Below are 23,113 nucleotides of genomic sequence, written 5' to 3' on the forward strand. Positions count from 1 at the left end.
AAACGGGGTTTTGCACAGTATGGCCGCTTTACCAGGTGTTCTGTGGCTTTACTGCATAGAGTTACTATACTGACTCTAGAGGACAAGCTACCCATAGGGCCCATGCATTGAAATCGGGAACCGCAGGAGCGCCGCCATGTTGCTACGCGCCGAGGTTGCCAGCTCCTGAGACGCTTGCTAGACTTGGTGACAGTAGTCAGTTTTAATCCGGCAACAGTAGCAGCGTAGCAGCATGGCGCCTCGCTAGTAGTGTCGTGATGTGAGCGTGCCGCCGTGTGTTTGGGCTTTATAAGTTGGTTCTTTATTCTATGTTGCGGGACGGTGTGGGTGTGGTCCATGTTGGCCGTACAGGTGGAAGTTATGCAACCAAGGTATGATCCTGTTGAAGTTTCCGGCGGTATGCGGTTTTCAGCGGTCATGCCTGTTGCAGGAGTGTCACGTACTCGACGATGTTACGAGCTCGAAGCTGTGGATTCTTCGTTGGCGTTCCGTAATTCTCTTCGCACGGGCGCGGTATGTTGCAAAAGCCGCTTTCGCGATCTATCGTAGCGACGATAGATCGGGTTTCTTTATTATTATAAGTACTGATAGGGCACATGTAGCCGACAAACGGAAGTCTCAGGAGAGCACCTGAGATTATAATAAAGCAGGCGGCACAGGAACTCCAGGGCACCCAAGGGACAGTGGGGGGATCAAAGCTCGAAGCAGAACGGTACGTAGGTTGGGGCCGCCGAGGCAGGTGTGTGCCAGGGAGTGTTCGCACGGACAGCTCCCCTGGCACGCGCAGCAGTGCCTCGCAAGGTCGAGATACTTTAAAGGCACCTGCGCCCATAATCTTTCTTTTGCCTCGGTGCAGTTAGCTTGATTAATGAGAATAATATGGAGGGCATCCGGTGCAGTCGCGAATGCGTCATGGCAAATGTAGCTCGCGTCGCCTGGCGTGTGTAGTAATATCAGAGTTGGTTGTATGAACTTCATCATATTAATGCGCTTTGTTACGGTACCTTAACGGAATGGGTCTAGAGGACGGTGTTGGTACATTTTTTTCGTACCGCCCTAATCCTGTTATACCCCCCACTACAAACACACACACATACCCCCCCCCCCCCTTTTTTTTTATGTATACATACAATTCCTTGCCATGATGGATCATAGCCTCCTTTATTTTTGAGAAATAGAGGAGGCTATGGACAGATTGACCAGTTCAAGTTGTCAGTAACTGTCATAGGAATGACTGTAATAAACACAATTCCACGATCGGATTGTTTACTTTCATTTTTTGTTGTAACACTGAGGACTACATAGAACTTTATTTTGTATATGTGAGAGAAGTATGTGGATATCACGAGCTTAAGCCAATGTGCGATACACAGACAAAACATCTACAACATGAACTGAACTGAGGGCCACACAACACATACGTAATTAAAGGTGCAAAATATAGGGGGAAGCTTCAAAATACGCTCTGTAGCACTGCAAAGTATAACATATATTGTATGTGTACAATAAATGTTCAAAAAAACAATGCATCAATGTCCCATTTGCCTTCAAGTTTATTATCAAGTTCAAGTTTACTGAAGTTTATTATGAGCATATGTACAACAGGAATCTACTGACACACCCGCAGTCAAGGTGGCTGTTCGAGGTGTGCTGGCTGCCTCGGTATAAGAAAAAGAAATTGGGTGAATGTCGACACCAGTGCTACTGCTTCTTGCCTCTGACCTGCACGTGCCTCCGCGGCATCTTTGTGCACAAGTGTGCTGGCGTGGCAAGGCGTAGGAGTCATCCGAGAGAAGGAGTATCGTTTACATGGAGAAGTGGCTGTTCACATTGCCTGTCGCTTTCCCTCAAATGTTTCCTTGGTGACTAGGGTGACACACCCGCAGTCAAGGTGGCTGTTCGGGGTGTGCTGGCTGCCTAAACGAAATAAAAAGAAAGAAATTAGATGAATGTCGATACCAGTGCTATTGCTTCTTGCCTCTTACCTGCATTTGCCTCTTGGCTTGCGGAGTCTGTATGAGGGAGCTGCTGTGGCTAGGCGTAGGCATTGTCGAAGGAAAAAAATAAGGGCATTCAAATGGGGAATTATAGAAATAAATGCAGTTCTTATGTCTGTTTCTTGCACTGTTCTTGCCTAAAAGTTTTCAAAAACAGTGTCCAGAATACACCAGCACTTTGACTGCTTTTGCTGTTTACCTGCAAGTGTTGCTGTGAGATCCTTAGTATGGCAGCGTGCAGCATTGTAACACTTAGTGGAGGCATTTGAAGTGGTAGCCAAAAATATAAAGAATCATCCTTGTCTGCATGAATGCTTTAAATTTCTAGATGCAGTGGTAACTATTACTATTGGTGCAAGGCCCCCCACATCTATGCGGCAAGTGCCATAGCTCGAAACTGAATTTTTCCTTTAGTGTTTCACAAGGTGTCTGATATGTCCACATTAGACGTGATCCGTTTCTTATTATTTATTCCAGTGTGGAGAGAGCATCATTAAATAGTTTTTTTTTTATTTTTGCATGGCTTGCTTTTTGGTTTGTTTCTGAATTTATCAAACAGCAGTCTCATGATGCTAAAGTGACTCATGATATGACAGTCATCAGCTTTAGTTTTTCAGAAAAACAACGCATTTCCTGACCCATTGTGTGCTATCCCATTACTCGCATAATTTCTCAGAGTATTCTACCTATACTGACTTGCTTGATTTCCACTAAAGAACCTTGCATCTTCAAATACCATTCTTTCCTTAAAATCATTCGACACTTCTCATAATTTCTGTACCTTGGGCTTCTGATATTCTGCATTCACTATTTTTGCTTGTTTCTGACTAGAAATGTCTTCTTTAATTTCGAGCTTAAATTTTACCTTTGGAACACACGGAAGGGCTTGCCATTGCATATCTGCATAAAAGGGAAACATGTTTCATGCGAAATCCAATTGAAGATTGATGAATGCAGCTTGCAGTGTGATATGACTGAATGATCCATAAAAGTAACTCATCTCACTTGGTAAATTAAAGCACTTATTAGTGTGATGTACAAGATACGTTACACTAACATGGTGGGTTCTCTTGCTTATACAGCAAAAGAATCGGTGCGCGAGAAAAAAATTATTTTTGCATACCCCTTGTACACACTGATTTAAGGAAAATGAGCTGGAGCTGTTCACATAATCTACTTATTTTACCTGCGAGTATGGTCAACAAAAATGTGTCCCAGCTGCTTAGTGGTATTTGAGATTATGTCAGTATTGCATATGTGCCTGTTGTCTAAAATAACTGAATTTTGAAAATGCTCGCAGGGATCTGATGTGCATACCTGCAGTTTATGGATACATGTAAAAGACTCAGCATCAAGTGCAAGTGAACGGACCTACAGGCCCGAAGTCGATCATGCAAATAGATTCGCTGCACAAATTTGTGACCAAAAAGATATTCCACATGAAATGGCATGCAAGGAAGTGTTGAAAATATTGCACAGTTAATAAAACGCCTACGCTATTAATATGTGGGTTGATACACTCGTTATGCAAAACGGAGGTGAGGCGTGCAGACAGGACACAATAGAGTATTTACAAGCAAACATGCAACACGAGCGCCGCCCACTTCTCTACTCTTGTGTCCTGTCTGCACGCCTCACCTCTGTTTTGCATAATGAATCCTTACCAACTAGCTCAGCTTTCTGTCGTTCTAAGTCTCGATGCACTCGATTTCGTCCGCATTAGGCACTCGCCTCTTGATTACTTCGTGGCACAGAAATACTCGGCATCAGGCTGTTTTTCTGCTGTGGCCTTTGTAGAAGCATGATTGTTCAAAGTGCAACAATTAAACAGATTCTTTGAGTTGCTTGTGGCTTCGCCAGTACAATTCCGGTGCGCTGGTCCGCCTGTCCAGCAATTTCCTACTGAAGGGAAACCTGCAAATAAGAACGCCGCTCCGCATGTAGAAAAATACTCTACTGTGACGCTTCTCAAGCGATTGTGATGCCCCACAAGAGCTGCCTACTCGCGTGATATTCTCAACAAGGAGATACATTCGTTTACTTACATGTGAAGGTATATGCCTGGGCACTTCGGGGCTTCGGTGGCACAGAAGGCACGAGTGTACCATAGCGTCCGATGTCGACGCGCGATCGCATGTCAAACCTAAACTGTACGAAACTACTACGCATCCAAAAAACAGATTCGAAACCGAAATTCGCATCATCCTTTATTAAATGAATGCGTAGTTCGTGATTTACATAAGTCACGGACTTAGTGATCGCTTTCTGTAAACTTGTTATTAACCCACCACCTTCATAAAACCTCAGGTATGCGTTTTTAGATGACAAAGCATACGGTGACCTGTACTTGTTTTCAGCTCTTTCAATAGTAATTGCGCTGGCCACATTGACCAGTAGCAACAGGGCGGCGCCCTAGAGGTTCCCACTTTTCCGGCCCAGCTTTTCCTCTAGAGTTGTTCTACTAACTCTATGCTTTACTGGGTTTCTGGCTGCTGCGCCTCATCGTGCTCCCGCCAGTTTGGTTGCTGTGTGGCAAACTTAGCGCCTACAAATATATGTAGCGCTGAGTCATATCGAGAAAAGGCACACTCTGAACTGACTTTTAAGGGCATCCCGAGCGGTTTCTCGTTTATTACGCCACCGTTACCCCGAGTTGTGCCGCCGAGTTGTACGTCCAGCTGTTGCATTTCGTGTAGGGCTACTGACAGAATGCGGTTTCCAGGTGGCCTCGACTGGAATGAACGCACACGACACCAAAGATTGAGTGAGCCTGAAAATATTCTAACGCGACAGCGTTAAGGAGCTCGTGTAGCAGAAAAGCCGGTGTGTCGTCGGCGTCGGTGGCGTTGGCCGTGAGCGATAAATCCCGGGAGGCACTTCATGAATAAAAAACAATTTGCAAGATGGGCTGGGTGGGAATCGAACCAGGGTCTCCGGAGTGTGAGACGGAGAAGCTACCACTCAGCCACGAGTTCGATGCTTCAGAGCGGTACAAAAGCGCCTCTAGTAAATGCGGTGTTGCCTTAGAAATGTGCCGTAGAAAGTTATACTACGGTGTGTATCGGTATTTATGAGCATGTAACTTACAGAAGTCGCAGTTACACGAGTAGCGAAGTACGTTTCCGCTACATTTCTTCTGCGCTTTGCGCACACGCAGAGCCATCGTGCGGCAAACAAAGAAGACCCCCTCCTCGCAATGTGCGGCGCTGCTCCGACACGTGGCGCGCCACTCGCCCGCTTCTCCCCTTCGGGCCGTGCGGGGACCGGTGCGAGGATGCCCCAGTACCCTTGCGTTTGATAAGTTTTCTCGCTCTCTCTCCTTTCAACTTCACTCCTCACTCTCACGCTCGCGTTTTGGCGAGGTGGCTCCTGTTTCCGCTCACAGCGCGATTCCTAGGTTCAGCGTCCGATGCGGGACGCCTCTGGTCTGATCGCTGCGCCGTAGCGCGTCTGGTGGGAAAGCGTCCCCTGCGATGTGTGCCGAGCTGCTTCCGGTAAGTCATGCGTCTGCGTGGTGCTCCCAAGCGAGATAGAGGACGATGCCATCGAGGCGTCAGCCCGGCTTTCCGTGCTGATCACGACGTTTGGCTCGCGTAGATAATTTCTCCCTCCGAGACACCGAGTTCTTTGGTTCGTTCCGCTTGCTCAGGCGCACGTTTCGTTGCCGCGCCGAACGCTGCGTTGCTCGGCGCTCACCGCGTGATTGGTGGGTGCAAAGTCCGATGCAGGACGCCTCATAAGTGATCGCTGCGCCGTAGCGCGATGTCTTACACCCCTTGGTGGGTCGACGGGAACGCTGTCGCGTTCCACTCTTGAAGGCGTCCTCCAATTTTTATTTGCATTTTACAAGTACAACAAAAAGCACACGTCTACGCATCCACACAAACGCGGTTACATAGTCAAGAACATAGTCAAGAAATGGCTCTTAATAAGGGTAGCACAAACGCACAAGAAAGAAGACCTAAGCGACAAAACGTACGGTCGGCTGCTAAGTATAATAATTTCCCTGTAACCGCGTGTCACTTTTATACAGCATCTTTACAGCACTACCAAGCCGGGTAGTTTGGCGGAAAGAACGCAACAGCTTACGGCCGTCAGCTCTCTCTTCTTTACGGGTGTCATAATTATCCTAATCTCCGCATCAACGTCGTGCAAGTCCGCATACAGGTATCTGTATCTGAACCATATGTGCCAGCTTAATACATGTGTAGTGAAATTATGATAACCACTGCGTCTTATCAAACATGTATTGGTTTTGCAAATGCGCATTACAGCTGACGGAACGACATACTGTAAGTGAAGCACAAGTGAACAAGGACAAAAGGAGAATACAACACTTGAAGAAGAAATGAAGAATTAGTAGGCGTACAGCAAACAAACGATGACTGAGAACACACAATGATGCATTGGGTGTTCTGTGACATCGGTTTGCGTACTTACGGTGTTATGGAGATCAACGGCATAAAAACGTACCTTCAAGCGTACACCCTCAACCTCCGCCACATTCATTATGATAATCAACGCCTAAACAAAATGAGGCACTATTTTTTGAGGCACTATTCAGCATCTTTAGCGCCCCTAGCAGAGAAAGGACAAATTAAAGTATGCGGCCAAATTACAGTAGTTCCGCTTGCGCTGAAACGCGCCTCGATTGATTTTTCGCCCTCTGTGGCCATTCCTTGAACTTGAGAGTGTGCGGGGCCGGGCCGCCGGTCCACCGTCGAAATAGCAGTCGGCGTTACGCCTGCGTGACACGCGGTTGTGATCGGGACGTTGCTCACTGCAGCGCGGCCGACGCGTTGCAACGATTGCCTGTGGAAGGTATGTTTTTCTCTCCGCGTTATAATTTGTATGCTTGGATAATGTTGCGGAAGTCGTTCGGGAGGCTTTGCCGGCATTTGCCGATAGTTTGAATATGTGATAATGCCACTGTCGGTCAGCCTGCATTTTCTCGTCGTTACACGTGTGTATGGGTTCACTGTGCATAAAATACGTGTATTTATCGCTTTCTTTGCCTCCTGTTTTATTACGTGCTGCTTGTCTCAACCACTGAATGCGGCCGCGAGTGGCATGTTCAGTTTTGACCGCGTTTCATCCAAGCGTTTGTATGAAACCGCGGTGAAGTGAGTAAACATAGCATAACTTGTACATACTGTTAAAAGCAGATGACAGTGACCCCTCGACACTTTTCTGATTGGGCTTGGTTATAAGTACATAATTTTTTATTCGTTGGTTGAAACTGGGGGCATAAGCACAGTCGTGATTAACTCTGCAGCTGTTGCATTCTTGCACAAAGTCCTTGAGATACCCGCCTAACTTAAGTTAGGCGGGTGTCAATTGCTACAGAACTGAAATTTGGGCGAGTTTGTAAGAATTAGTACTTGATTTAGCGCTTGTCCTGTCTAGTCTTCCTTCTTGTGTCCTAGTTTTTTGCGTTAATTTGCTGACTTCATTTCTGTTAAAGACCATGAACTGTTTTGTTCATTTCATGATGTTGTGGAAGAGCTTTTTGGAGACTGTAATTAACTAACCTTTAGAAGAAAGTATAAATAGAGAACCAGGCATTCCAAACAAAATATAATCAAGAACTGCCACAAAATTATTTTGTCGTACATTTCATTGAAAAGTTCTATGCAGGTTCATTCAATGTTGTGATGGGGATTTCACAACATGTTAATTGCAGCACACAATACAAATATTGAAGGACATGTCTGCATGTTTTGTGATAATCTTGCACATTATGTTTCGAACAGAAAGGTATTGTTCAGTGACACCAGATTGGGTGTGTGGTGTTCAAGATGGTCGTGAGGGCAATACTGACGACTTCTTGCACATTGTGTTTCGAACAGAAAGGCGTTGTTCTGTAATGCCAGCATGGGTCACTGTCAATGTGTGGTGTTCAGGGTGGTAGAGAAAGCAAGACTGACAACTTTATCAGCTGTTGAATAAAGCTCTCCTCACTAGTGTCTTGGTGTGTTTAAGATTGTTTCTTTCTTTTTTTTTGCTTGCTTGTATTGTTTCAATGCTGACCAGTGTAAAACCACTAGAATGTAATAATTTACACCTTCCAGGGTGGCTCAGGGGCTATGGCGTTGTGCTGCTGAGTGTGAGACTGAGGGTTCGATTCCCTGTAGGTGGTGGCCACATTCTGATGTGGGCGGAATAAAAGAAATGGTCGTGTACGACCCTTTGGGTGCAAGTTTAGAAGCCCCAGGTGGTCAAAATTAATCTGTAGCCCTCCACTACCGTGTCCCTCACAAGCCACTGTGCTGTTTCAGGATGTTAAGCCTCACAATATAATTTAATCATTCATCATTCTTAACATTTACAAACGTGAAAAGATTGGGGCAAGTAGCATGGCAAACACCATTTCTTAACTGTATGCTGCCATAGGAGTCACTTTATGCTTAATATCCCGTTTGCAGATAATGAACTCCTATTTACACCAAAATATTTGTGGCAGACATAACAACCTCCTTAAGCTGGGCTGAGGTATTTGTCCTTTGCTTTCTGTTAATAAAAATGCCATTAACAGAACAGACATTAAAGAACAGTCATATTCTTGTCCTTGGTGTTTTAAGAAATAAGATTATTTTCGCACTCCATTACGATGCTATGGAAACTTGGAGTAGACTGCGTAGGGGGGCTTTGTCAGCTCCATGCAGACCACTTGTTCATTTATTTTTGCCTTTTAAGCTTGTTCATCAGTTAAATATTTTAAAGAGTAAGCTGTTGTGGTGAAAAGCTTTTGAGGAGCTGCTGCTGCGATTTGCACACAAGCACACTAGTTTCAATGTTCATCACTGAACTTGGCTTGGATATACAAGTTATGTTAAATGTGAGTCACCATTGACATGGCTTTACTCTGCTTAGAATTTGTGTATAACATTTTTCTCCCAGGTGGGCCTGCAATGAGTAGCACTCCCAACGGGTCTCCCTCAAAGGCTGCTCCAAGTCCTCCTCTCCCACGTGGTGTCCTTGGTAGAAGTGGGACACCCCTGCTCCCTGGGACACGGTAGCTATTTACAGTTTCTGTACTGGCTTTGAAGCCAGTACCTGACAGTGCATGCACATGCTTTATTATTGCTGTAATATGCAGGTGGCAAGAAATTGGTATGATTGAATGTCTATTGAACTTTGCCAATTTTAAACAGATTTCATTTGTTTGCCTTGCTTGCATATTTTATGCAAGAACTGAACTTTTGTACTTATCTTTGTGCTTTTGTTCATGCTGCAGAAAGCCAAAGCAGGAGGGCTGTTTTATTACCTCCAGGTTACCTTCCTTGAGAGGACCCAGAGACTTAACATTATCTGGAAGCCCTGGACAGAAGAGAACCTTTGCTCCTAAGGTTGATGCACCTAGAAAAGCCACTTCGGGTAGAGATGATGAAGGGTGAGTATTGTCCACTACGATTTATGGTGTTAAGTTGTTGTTCATACAAATTGTTCTATTAGTTAAGAAATGAAAAAGCTTTCCTCTTTACCAAATGGAGAATTACAACTACAGCCATTTCCTGGAACCCTGCTAGGCTTCACCCAGCTTCGTTATCTTCAACACATGTATTCTCTGCTGCTTAGGTGCTGAGGTATAGAACAGCTCTGAAAATAGCAAATCGATTGGAACGTAAACAAGTACTAGCACCAGATTTTTGTCCCTTCTTTTTTTTTTTGATTGGATAGCTGTCGACCCTATAAAGCCTTATTTCCTTGAAAGCACAAACAATAAATAATAACATCACCTTTAAATGCGACCAGTTCAAAACAAATACCAAGTACAGTGTGGCTTAAAACATGAAGCTGAGGACTATGTACCTCGCAGGGAAACCTGATGTGTTCTTGTGGTGCTACACACCACTGATGCATGCACATGCACTATGGCTGTGCAACTGGAAGCTGATGAGTCTGTTAGCACTGGATGGGATAAGAGGGGAGTGCAGATGAGAGGGACCTCCCCTGCATTTCAGGAAAAGTGACAGCAGAGGATGGGGCTTTACTTATTTTGAATGTGGAGGGACGTATAATGAAGGGATGATTTGGTGGTGGAAGTAGTTTTAGCTATTCTTGAAGAATTTGACAGCAGCTCATTACACAACCCCAAAAAAGTTAGTAAATAGAGTGGCTATATTCAGACGTTTTACACTTGAAATCAGCACACAAAAATTGCTAGGGTGTTTGTTTGCTGTTTATCGGCCTACTGTAATGTTTGGAACAAGAAAAACATTCAGGTTGTTTTGTGACACAAGCGTTAATTGCTGCATCATATATGATGTATAGGGAAGGGAAGTGCAGTCAAGGATGGCAGAAAATTAGGTGGGGTGATGAAAAGGAAATTTGCAGGTGCTAGACAGGGGTAATTGGAGATCGTTTGGAGAGGCCTTTGTCCTGCAGGGGACATAAAAATAGGCTGATGATCATGATATGATAGAGCATGCAGTTATGGGTTGTTTTGCGGCAGAGAGCAGATATTTCTTTCCTTGCGAGAGAACAATTTGATGGCAAAATATGTTTTTACATGCTGTACTGTCTCTTAGCACCAGTATTGTCACGAATATGTCAGAAAATGAAAATGCTGCAGTGTTGCAATAAACATAGCATGGGGCCGGCCGTGTGCTATGAGTTGACAACAGAAACAAAAAGCTTTTGAAGGAAGAGGAAGAACACATTCTTCTGGCTTGGATCAGTCTTTTAACAAAGATAGTGCGGATAATAGCCAAATATGCAAAGACCCCTCTGCTCCTTCAGGCTCCCGGAAACCCTTGCACATTAAATGTCCTCTGGAGAAGTATGCACACCATCATTGCTGTGGTGCAATCAAAAAGCGCATGTTTCTATGACATTGTAAAACAAAAATTCACACAAAAGGAAGCACTTCAAACGTTCTGGCCTAGTTATTGGGCCTACCTATTAGTCAATCAAGTATGATGTCATCAAGTTTCAAGAAACTTGTACTAACTGGAACTGGAGAAAGTATGTCCTATTTTTTACAAAAAGGTTTCAAGTTCTTTTCGATGGTCCAGATATTTTTTGCAGGTTTTGTGTAATTTGAGTGCCTTTCTGCATGGCAACAAAATATATCGCTAACTGCATGGTGTATCATATCTGATACTACACTTTTGCATATAAAATTGCAACTATGCGTTTATTTTGAAAATTGAAGCTTGTTTTGGCATATGTAGCCTAAACAAAGGCCTATCTAATTTTTTCGCAATAAAATAAGAGTTCATGCAGTAAGGGGTTAAAAGAATATCATATCTCCTGTCTCTTCTTTATTACCTGGCAGCACACCGTTTCTGTCCAACAGCTGAGTGCTTTGTGACTGTAAGTATTCAGTGTGCAGTGCACATGCACAAAAGATCTGGTGTGATGATGGCATTTGTGAATAAACGTGCTTGTGTGTCACCTGCCGGTACGGTTTCAATCCGTTTCTGCCAGCTCCCTTCCACCTATATTGCTGTTACTCGGCAGGCACATGTGTGGGTGGTAATATGCACTGCTATGAGCACAAGCATGCTGGCAGTGGTTACCTGAACAGTGAACTAAGTTAAGTGGCACAGCAGTGTAGTAAATAACATATTTGCATTGCAAATTATTTTAGATGTGGTTGTTGGGAATGGGATATTTATTTATTTATTTACTTATTTTATTTCAAAACACTGCAGGCAGCAGTGCTGCCCAAGCACGATAGGTTTTCTTTTTTTCTTTTTGCACCAAGTGCAATGACAAAGAATTCACAAAGGCATTTGCATTTGTACAATCAACAAGAGACGCTGGCAGACAATTCCACTCTTCAATTGTGAGCAAGAAAAAAGACTTCTAAAACATCTTCGTCCTCACAAAGTACGGGCGCATAACATCCGAGTGATTAATTCTAGATGACCTGTGTTGTTCACGGGAAAAATAAGTTTTGTGTGGCAGACCAATTATGTTCTGATAGATCAATTAAAGCATTTTGAGTCTCGCGATCTATCAGCAGACACGGAGGGGGTCCAGATTCAGTCGCTGCAGCATATCGGTAACAGATGAAGCAGATCGATAGTCAGGTACAGTAAATCTAGCAACGAGGTGCGGAATTCGTTCTACTTGTGCAATATCTTTAACGTAGTGTGGGTCCCACACTGTGGAAGCGCACTTAAGGACTACAGTGTGGTATGCCTCGAGCTTAACACTTGACGGTGAATATCTTAATTTTTTGTGCACAAAGCAAAGTTTATTAAATGCTGTTGTGCAAACATTCTTCAAATGCTTATCCCATTTTAAGTTTCTTGTGATAGTTAGTCCTGTATATTTGACAGACGTTACTGACTGAATACTTTTGTTAGCAATGTGATACATATGAGACAGTGGCATTTTCTTTGTGGTTATTGCCATAGCAACTGTTTTATCAAAATTGATTTGCATGCTGTTTCGTTTGCACCAGTCCGCACGTTTACAGAGGCTATTGTTCAGCAGTGTTTGGCAAGAGGAGCTGTTAAAAATACTGTACATCACATTGTCGTCGCGAGTAATTTTACTGTAAGAGAGTGATCGACGTTAGAAGCAATACTGTTTATATAAATTAAAAATAAGAAAGGACCAAGTACAGAACCTTGTGGTACCCGTTGAATCAAATGGAAAATCAGTACCGTATACAGAACTCTTTTCATAGTTTAATATTATCATGCTACTGCAAATCGGTATAAGTTCAGATAACGTGTCAATGAGGTTCTATTGTATTAGTGCAATCAATGTGTTCTTATTTGTGGTGTGGTGTCATCTTTAGTTTGCTGTGAATGTAATGTCTGAAAATAAATGCATGATGGTTGCTTTTAATGCTATCCATTTCTGTCAACTGTTGTGCATTACTAAAAGAGCTTGTGGGATCCCGACAGGGTAACTGGATAAGGCTTTTTTTTTCTGCCTTGAACAATTGTTCGTATACATGGTTGCTTAGTCATGTAGCCTGCAAATGGAGAGGTGTATGCTGCACTTAAGTTTGAGGCCTATGCTTTGAACTCCAAGGTGGCCTGCAATGTATTTGAACTTTCTTGCTATTTACCCATTCTGACAGCTTCAGTGGGAAAGTGTACAATGCTCATGATATAGAATGCACCAATTTAACCCTTTGAGACACTGTCTACATAATTTTGGACAGCAGGAGAGTGCATCAATAGCAAAAGCACAGATGAAAGTAATGGCATTTAAAATGTGTTTTATACATCTTGAAACACTTATTATTAGAACTGTGCCGCAATTTTGAATAACGTGCAGAATGTTTTAGCAAAATGAGTGGGAAGGTAGACAGCTAGGTGTTTTTACTCTGTGTCAGTATGTTGTATGTAGCGGGTTCACTTCATTCATTGTTTTTCACAATGTCATGCACCAGGAATAATTTTCGAGTGGCTGGATAAGTGCTTTTCAAGCTTTTCAAAACACGATATGGTATATGTTCTCGTCTTTTGTGTTCCCGTAGTGAGTTTTTGCATGGAGTCGAAATTTTGTACACTTGACAAAACTCGCTAAACAATTGAAAATTCTTTATCTTTTCTGCAGCTGTACACTTTCTATGATTCTGAAGATGCAAGAGATGTGGTGAAAGCAAGTTTTCAATCAACGGGATAAAGTGGCGTCTGAAAGGGTTAAGGCAATTAATGCACATACATACTTTTGTTTCTAATGTCTCCAGTTTGTGTCAGATTGGCATAATTTTGGCTCGTAGATTTTGGTAAGGGTCCATATCACCTCAATGACCAGTTTCATAGCAGCGTGACATGGCACTCTTGAGTAATCGCACAAACGGAGTGTTCCACTTTAAAGTTTCCCTGTTGCATTTTGTTCCATGCATACAGCACATACATCCTGCCTATTGAAACTGTTAGTATGTTTGCTTTTGCAAAGTCAAATTTGTCTGTGTGCTGTGAACTTGTGCCATCTCCAGACATCTGTATTTGTGGCATTAGTTTTTCTGATAGTCATTCCGACTAGCTTTTTATATTATTTGGAGAAAGGTGTTTGGCTAATGTATGACGATTCCCGGTTGTTTGTATTGTGCAAAGTGCCTCATTTCCTTTTGCTCTTCAGCATCTTCTGCAGTTTGGCTGTCCATCTCAATTACTGCATGTATGAAGTTGAAATTTTGCTGTCAGTAAAAGGTGTAGTAGCTCTGCAGCTTGATTGAGGCTTTGCAACATGCTTGTTTCTGTGTCCCACTTATCTCAAATTCTTTTCTGCAACTTCTTGTTGAGCGAGCTGTCATCTCAGCTTGTTTTCTTGCACGAGCTTACACAAACTTTTTTTACTGCTCTCAGGGCATCCCTCAGAAGACATGTTTGACATGAAAAACACAGTTTGGTAGCACTGATGGCATGGGTTATGATAAAAAAAAAAATACAGTGGAAACGAGTAGCATGTAGTAGAAATAGGTAGTTTTATTTGCAACTGGTCTATTGTTCGAAAGGTAAATATAGGGCACTGTATATAATCATAAGTATTTCAAGTTTGTGAAAAAAGGAATTGCACTTGCATTAAAAAATTAAATTATGGGTTTTACATACCAAAACCACTATCTGATAATGAGGCATGCTGTAGTGGGGGACTCCGAATTAATTTCAACCATCTGGGGTTCTTTAATGTGCACTTGAATTTAAGTACATGGGTGCTTATGCATTATCGCCCCCATAGAAATGCTGCCGCCGTGGCTGGATTTGATCCTGCGACCTCGTGCTTAGCAGTAAGGAAAGACACTTGTTTGAGAATTTTGAATTTTCACAGGTTTGGAAGGGGCAAAGGTTATGAAGGCAGTCGTGGATCCTTCAACCATGGAGGGCGAGGCTCACGGCGGGGCAGAGGGGGCCACCACCCAGATCGAGGAGCCCGTTTCATCCAGACACAAGGAGCCACATTTTCTCAGGGTGTGGAAAGCACAAAGACAAGTGGTGAGTGTGTTCAGGTGCTCTTATAGTCTGATACATGTTAATCCACCTTAAAAAATATCTGATAGATTCTTTTTTCCTTTTTTTTGCACTTTTGCATCCAGGAAATGTGTATAGTACAACCTTACTAACAAAGTTGAAGAAGTAGCTGAAATAACTTTGTTATATGCATTACTTCGTTATAAAGGTTGTCCACTGTCGTGACAGATATTTCCAGCAGAGGTAGGTACAAGGGCAGTTGCTAACCAGTAAGTCAATGCTAAAGCCCACAATGCACTGCTGAGTGACTCCGAAAAATTGTTTTCTACCCCGTTTTTATGAACATAATGACTGCGTCCTCTAATGCAGCTGTGAATGCTTATACATCTTTGCCGTTATCGTGTGCACTCAAACGGCGGTGTAACAGCTCTTACTGCATTTTGTGGACATGCTGACGCAGTACTGCAGGCCTCCGATTTTGTGCGACACTCATCACTATACTCAAGCAGACGCTTTTAAACAACAAAAGAGCATGTCTTCATGCTGTGTCCAGCGATAGGCATAGCACAAAATCGAATGTTTGCGGCGCTGTGCGGGCACGATCATGAAATGCTGATAAGCTGCACGATAGATGCACCGAGAGCATAAGCAGAGGCTGTAGTATGTAATGATACATTTCATCGTCCATTCTTGTCATTTGTAGTGCCAGATCCTGGGCTTCTCCCAAGTTAATGATAAAGGGTGAAAACCAGACAATGAAATTGGATCATTATAAAATATGGCCCCATAATGCAGAAAATCCCTTGACTGCACTGTGTGTAGCTGTTAATCACAACAGTGGTTAGACGGAGCAGCATGTACCGAAGCACATACCACGAACCATGAGCTCTACTATCTGCATTTTATTATGGCATAGTGCACATCTTTCAACCAATGCACAGTGTGCTGTTTACACCGCACAGGAATGTGTGCGAGTTGGTGGTTTTGGTAAAGTGCAGTGCAAGGTGATAGGCGGCAGGGTGCATGTGCGGCTGCTGACTCGGGCAGCACGACTGTCAGGTGGCCAGCAGCATGTGGAACTTTTGAATAGCTCCATCAGACAAATTACTAGCAGCGTCATGCACTGCCAGATTTTGGCCTCATTGGTGCGAAATTATCAGTAATTTTTTGTTGTGGACTAAAAAAAGTTCATTATACTCGCGGACAACTTTCTGTGGCTACGAAGGGAAAGCTACGGCCGCGTGGTGGCGGCACATGTGCTATCGTGCCAAGTAGTCTGGCAGCATTGACAGTGCTTTTGGTTGCTCGAAACAGAGACAGAATCAATGCAGCTTCCACATGTGACGGTTTCGCGTTTGCCCAGACGTGGAAGGGAAAAGCCGCAAAATAAGTAAATTTTTACACTTAGTGGTGTGTTCTGTCTTATTTGACTGTTGCTAATAAGGCGATTGTTTTCTCTTCCCTAGCCTAACGTAACGTGGATTAAAAGTCGGGACTATTTCCAGAAGTGCTGTCACTTGTGCGGGCTTTGCATCCGTAGCGTTCCCTTCATAACTGTAGAAAGTTGTCCGCTCGTATAGTATATCCATTTAGAGGAAATTATTGCTTCATTTAAATGAGATTTTATATGCATGGTTTCCGTGGGAATATAATGGGTAAGCTATGATTATTTCATTATAGTATTCATTAGTTTGTTGTGACAAATTTTATTATGAGTTCTGACTCTATAATCTAGAATAGATGTGTTGCTGTTAGGTAACATGGTGCACTTATAATGCACATCATACAGTACATGTGTTGTATGAAATATTTGCAGAAGTTCATTTGTAAGGTCGCACATTTATATGAATTGCGTTCCATACACGCATGCCGAAACGTTTTGTAAGAGATAAGGTGCCTTGCATGTAACCGCTATTTTAAATGTGAAAATCTTGTTTTTACGTACGAACATTTTTTTTTAATGTTTGTATGTGGATCATGCAGACAGCACAAATATACGAAGCATTATCATCTAGCAAGGAGATATTGTTAATAAAATGAGCCCGAGAAACTATGCAACAAACTGTGACTGGCTTTCTTTTTCATCAGTACGAAGACAAGCAACATCAGGCGCTGCAGCCTCGACCAATTTTTTTTTGCTTTCCATGAATGTGAAAAGTGGACTTCAACCACATCGGAGCACATCAGACTAACTGGGCACATGAATTTTATAGCCAAGCATGTTCAGGCTGTTGAACAGCAGTAACCTGCAACACCAGAAGACTTTGTTCACGCTTGTGTAGGCTTTTAGTTGTAGTTATGAAGGTGTTTTCTGTTGGCATCGTCTTATGACATTCTTTGAGCTTCAGGCACCCGGGCCCTCAGGCAAATCTACGGTGCCTGATGCCTGCTGAGTGGCAATGAAGCTGGCGGTTTAAAACAATTTGCTATCACAGCTGGACACATCGCAACCTATGCAGCGGCCATCATCTGAAGCGTCAGGTACATGTCCACATTGATGGCATGCCTGAGATGGAGCAGCTGAATCAGCCTCTCTTTGTAGGTGCACTTGACGCTGCGAGTGACACCTTGATCGAGCGGCTGCAGCATGGAAGTGCATTTTGGTAGGAAAAAAACCAAGCACATGTTTCCAAGCTCCATGTCATCAACATGATAGGTGCTGCAATTATCCAAAAAAAGGCAGACCGACCTGCCTGCCTTCTGCATGTCGGCATTGAAGGCCTCGAGCCAGCCACTAAATATGTCCCGGGTCTTTCATGACTTCAGGTTAGCAGTGTATTGTATGGGCAGCCTATGATTCCCAGTGAAGCAGCAAGGCTTCTTGCTTCTGCCGATTACCGTATTTACCCGATTCTAACCTGCCCTCGATTCTAACGCGCACCCGCTTTCCGTGACCCCCCCATAAAAAAAAAACTGCCCTCAATTGTAACGCGCACCCATTTGCCATGACCTAAAAAAACAAAAGTGCTTTACAGTACCGTGCACCTCATTCTTTCATACATAAATACGACTTTCTCTCATATGGAAAAATCAAAGATTTACTCCCAAAGCACTAAAGTTGTGATAAATAAAAGAAGTCAGTTTCGCTTGAAAGGCGAAGCATCGTTTACGATAGCAAATCAGTAGACATATACGAAAAGCAAGGATAGTAGTTTTATCGGCCATATAAACTTTTAAACATTTGCTTACTAACTAAATCAACAAGCATGGTGTCATGCACACATAAGCAAACATGTACACGTCTCGCTCAATGACCGCGAAACTCTTTATCAAAACGCTGGAGTGAGGAAGTGCGGTAGCGGGAGCAAGCGAATTGACCTTTGTGTGGCCTCTGACTTCAACAACGCGAACTAAGCGATGAGAACACAGCACGGTGCGCCTAGATTCGTAGCCTCTGTCTCCATCGCAGATCGTTTTCGATATAGGGACCGCGTGGCCACACCGTATGTAGCAGCCGCCAATGTAGAACGCCTCTCCTGTTTGTGCCAGTCCCGCACGCAAGTTTCGGGAACTACGAACGCCCGTGATGCGGCCCGATTTCTGTTTGTCTCCACACATGTGATCGTTTTCCTTTTAATTGTGGCATTGTGTTGAACTCGGCATGTCTTTGCAATCAGCACTTCTATGCTGATAGAGCAAATGCAGAAAACGGGAAGACCTGGAAGACGGACGGTGCATTAACCTAAGCTAAAAGAGGCATTGCCTGAGCACACATGCTACAGCACATGGAGGAAGCTATGGCAGCTAGGCTCGAAGCGCGTATGAAGTGGCCATATTAAAATGGCTACCTCATACTTTACCGAAACACTCTACTTCAAACGTCCCATCAAACACGGTAGTGCCTTCACTAAAGCAGTCGTCAATATAGTGATAACTTTCCCTCAGAAGTGAGATAGGCGTACTTTAGGAAAACAGAATGTTTAATTTACTCAAAGTTTCATGTTCGTTGTCTATTACTTGCAACCATTGGACAAAAATGACAAAAACAACTCTCATCCACAAACGTGTACGTCGTGACTGAAGGGGCTATTCTCTGCATATGATCAGAAAATTAAATGCGTATTGTTTTTTGCCACATTTGCGAAAGTGGTTCCTGAAGTTACTATAGCATGTCTGTCCTTGTTGCTGGAACCTAGCCACGCTATCGAGAACACTGGCAATTTCAATCATAATTCAGTGCCATCTGGATGAACTTTTTCAAAACTATAGAAAATGATCACTCCTATACGTTCGGCAATAAAAATTGAGTTTGTTTAGCTTAGCTAGCTTGAGGGCGCACACGATCGACAGTCTATGTGAACTTGAGTGAGCAGATTCGGATCGTACATAATCGCAGTCGAGTTACCGCGTGAAGGGAATTATACCGTATTTACTTGCACAATGATCGCACTCACATGATGATCGCACCCCAGAATTTTGTCATCAAAATTCAATTTTTTGTATTTCCCGTGTAATGATCGCACCCCAAACTTGCCGCAGCGATATGTCATGTGCCAAGTCTAGCTAATAATGATCGCGCTTACCATCTGTCGAATGCTACGCGAACGACTCAAGACAAACCAAGCGGTCTGCACGCACCAAACATTCTTATGTAGATGCCTCATTTCATTACTTTCATCACTTTCTGCACTTCCATGACAAAAAGAGGTACAACCAAACTTGCCTTTATTATGTGTAGGCTTTATAATGGTTGTGGTCAACAACAACAAAAAAAAAGGCGCCTTTCAAATCTTCTGATCTGCACTCGTGGGCACGCAACAAATCGCGAGCGGCAACGATAGTAGCCACGTTTACACTGATATGTTAAAAGTGTACCTTATTCATACGCCAACACTTGTAACACAGCTAAGATATTCACCCACCCTTAGCGAAAATGTGCCGTATTAGGATAGTAGTGAAGACAGATGCCGCAGTTTCCGCATCAAGCCCGCCATGTGTTTCTATGTCACTGGCAGCTAAGCGCGCCCATCTGTTTCTGCCCCCTCAAAGGGGACATGGGTACGTTATTGCCACAAACTTGTCGATATTAACGATATTATTCATTACTGATACGGAAGAAACTGTTTCAATGCATGCAATGTACTCACGAGAAGAAAAAAAATTGCATTCGGCGCATTTGGCTTGCTCCGCCGGCCGCCATTCTTGTTTTGGTGTCCCACAAACGCGGGACGAAAAAATTTGTTTTTCTTTTCGCGGGAAATTTAACCCGCGTAATGATCGCACCCCTGTATTTGCGTCAATTCTTTCTGACAAAAATGCGCGATCATTATGCGAGTAAATACAGTACATAGCTGGTGCCTGCAGCTTCGATAGTAAGTGTAAATTAAGCTGTTACATCGCACACTCGTTCTCTCCTTGACACACCTTTCAACAGCACATTATAGTGATAGTGCCTTGGATAGCACATTATAGTGATAGCCTTGGGTGAAAACAGAAATGCTCACAAATTAAAAAACAGCAGAAAAAATACGCATGCACGGATTGAAGAAGTATGTCCCCCACCCTGAGAAACCATTTATTCTGAAAAAGTCATAAATTCAGCTGTAGAAATCATGTTGCGCCCGCAAAGTAAACACGAATGAGCAGAAGACCGGTGCAACAATGATGCCGGAAGCCAAATGGCAGATTCACTGAAATGGCAAAGCAGCTAATTGTTGTGTTTATGGTGACCATGCTTTGGCGAGCAGTTTAACGACCCAGTGAAAACACTTCTTCCATAGGACATCCGAATCACATACCAATGTCCATGCACCATTTCGGATACAAATAGGACGTCTCCTGGAAGTCAGTCTTGGATATCCTATTACGAATGTCCCAAAGATATCCCGTATGAACCTAATCCAGATATTCTACCATGAATGTCCCAAAGATATCCCACGCGGACCATTTTTTACATACACATGAATATTTGTCCTCCAATTCAAGCTATTTTTCATGAGTTTCCTCATAACATAATTATCTTTTCTTGCATGTTCAAATTACAGTCCGATGCTATCAGCTCATGTTTACGTTGAAATATAACAAAATTGAAGAATGTCCACAATATTTTGTTATATACATGTTTTCATGACATGCAGTTTCGCATGAAAACCAGGAAGTATCATGCAAAAAAATAAACCGAAACGAGATGGATTTCAGTTCAGTTGAGCTCGCCTCTCAAACATTTATTCAGGAGAAAAGAGAACTGCTTGATTTTAGCTTCTTTCTTCTGCTTGATTGATGACATCAAGCAATGCTCCAAAGAAACTAAATCATGCAATGCGGCTTCATCATCCTGTTTGCCATCATCTCTCTCGCGGCAGGCACGGCAAACAGCAGATTTGCCTCTGGTGCACCTTCCTCATCACCACGATCTTGCACGATTTCAACAAGCACCGCATCTGACATTTCTTTGGCGCCATTGTCAGCATACAAAAATGCGCCAAGTTCAACGTCGTTGAGCACTCTACCATTTGCACGTAGCACATCTCACGCTTCAGTGACATCAGGTGCGTTTTCAGGTTCCTCTTCGCCGTCGCATGTTCCACCTTGAACAACCTTTATTTGGGCCTTGGTGAAGCAATTTGAAACCATCTGGGTTCCAACTTCCTGCAGTGATGTAGGAAGCATCTTGATCACTTGATACAGTCGCACCCACTTATAACAATATTCAAATGTCACGAAAATTTCATTGTTATAACTGATAATTGTAAAAACCGGGTTGCATGAAAAAATCAAAATGGGGGGATGGCAGAGCTGATCTTAGCAAACTCTAATGGGAGGGAGGCCAGTGCCCCTCCCCACCACCTTCCTCCATCCGGCTGCTGATTGTGTCCACGCGTTTAACTGCTTCCTGGGCGTTTAACTGCTTCCTGGGCGTTTAACTGCTTCCTGGGCGTTTAACTGCTTCCTGGGCGCTCCGATCACATGTAACAAGTTGCGGCTGTCGACATTAAAGAATGGCACTGCTATAACTGCAAAGAGGGGTCATGGGTGGCAAGCGATATAGCACCGCCGAGGCAGCGCTTTGGTAGGCCCAAAAGGGGCCTTTAAATATGTGAGGAGCATGCCGCAGCAGCCTGTCAGCTTGAGGAATCCAGAATAAATGCTGAGGCGAGATCGCCACAAGTGCCTCGCCACGTACGTCGCACTGCATTGCACGAGAAAACCCTATGTCCGTCAGCCTTGCCGACATCCTTCTCCAAGGTATCGAGGTGCCCCACTTAGTGCAGCGAAAGGTTCCCAGTGAAAACGAAGCCCCAGAGGGACTGAATCATCTGGCGGGCCTCCTGTGAGGACAACGTTTAAGGCAGCCTGCCCCACCGCGTCATAGCTGTCGCCGTCGCTATCCGATGCAAGCACATTCTCAACGATCGCCTCATCGGTTAGAAGCACTTAGTTTCCAAATCTATAGCCCTGCGCTTTCTTTTCACCGGCAACGTCGTGCATTGCCGATTATCAGCGGGCGGGTCGGTCATCTTTCACTTCGGTGGCGAGTCAAAAGAGGCTGAAAAACCACGCGGCCAGGAACGATTTTGACGCAACCAAGAAAGACAAACATGGGCGATTATGCTTTTTGTAGAACTGTGCTGAATGAGGAGCCAGCGAGCAAGATGCGAGCAGCGCAGTTGGTGCGGTCCATTCATGTTTCGAAGGGTGGCGAAGTGTAGAGATATGGGCGCAGCTCATTCGTGTTCGGAGCAGTGGAAGAGTGACAGGAGAGAGGTGTGTGGAGAAGGCTGGAAAATGAGTGCACGGTGGCCATTCGAGCAGTGGGCCATCGTGCAGCGGCTCAAATTTATTGTTTTGTACTGGAGAAGAACGCGCGGCAGGCACTGCTTCGAGAAAGACGACAACGTTTTGGTTGGAAGCCTTGTGTCTGTTGCCGAAGCTCTGTGTCCTCTCGCTACGTGCTCTGCTATCTGAGCGTCTAATCAATCGAACTATAACGCATCTTAACATTTGGTGGAGGTGCGGGGCCCTTCCCAAACCTGGAACTCCGGAGCCGGATGCTCCCTACCATCTCTGCTATGCTTCAGGACGCTGCGCAGCCCGATCCTCCCATGGCATCGCCTGTCGTCTGCTCCGGTGCTCTCCGCCAACGAGATCCTCCGGTCTTCAGCGGCGACGACGACCATGACGTGGAGGATTGGCTCTCGTCATACGATCGCATGAGTGCGCATAACAAGTGGGATGAGAAAGCCAAATTGACTAACGTCATCTTCTATCTTTCTGGAGTTGCGAATCTGT

At 43.9% G+C, this 23,113-nt stretch overlaps 1 protein-coding gene and 1 long non-coding RNA gene across 2 annotated transcripts in view; one reads left to right on the forward strand and one right to left on the reverse strand.

Annotated features, from left to right (window-relative positions):
* Nucleotides 1–1,535: 1,535 nt before the first annotated feature.
* LOC129381089 (uncharacterized) lies at nucleotides 1,536–3,291 on the reverse strand. Its single transcript, XR_008609319.1, has 2 exons — nucleotides 1,986–3,291; nucleotides 1,536–1,917 (listed from the first exon to the last, which is right to left on the reverse strand). It is a non-coding gene; the product is annotated as an uncharacterized lncRNA (long non-coding RNA).
* Nucleotides 3,292–6,719: 3,428 nt separating this feature from the next.
* Nucleotides 6,720–23,113, forward strand: part of Polr3D (RNA polymerase III subunit C53) — an 82,025-nt gene continuing 65,631 nt past the window's right edge. Inside the window, exons 1-4 of the mRNA XM_050195762.3 lie at nucleotides 6,720–6,818; nucleotides 8,898–9,012; nucleotides 9,271–9,390; nucleotides 14,745–14,908. Coding sequence (XP_050051719.1) covers nucleotides 8,909–9,012; nucleotides 9,271–9,390; nucleotides 14,745–14,908 — 388 coding nt within the window. The 5' untranslated portion in view covers nucleotides 6,720–6,818; nucleotides 8,898–8,908. The remainder of the gene's footprint in view (nucleotides 6,819–8,897; nucleotides 9,013–9,270; nucleotides 9,391–14,744; nucleotides 14,909–23,113) is intronic.

The sequence above is a fragment of the Dermacentor andersoni genome, chromosome 1 (genome assembly GCF_023375885.2).
Source record: "Dermacentor andersoni chromosome 1, qqDerAnde1_hic_scaffold, whole genome shotgun sequence".
Lineage (NCBI taxonomy): Eukaryota > Metazoa > Arthropoda > Arachnida > Ixodida > Ixodidae > Dermacentor > Dermacentor andersoni.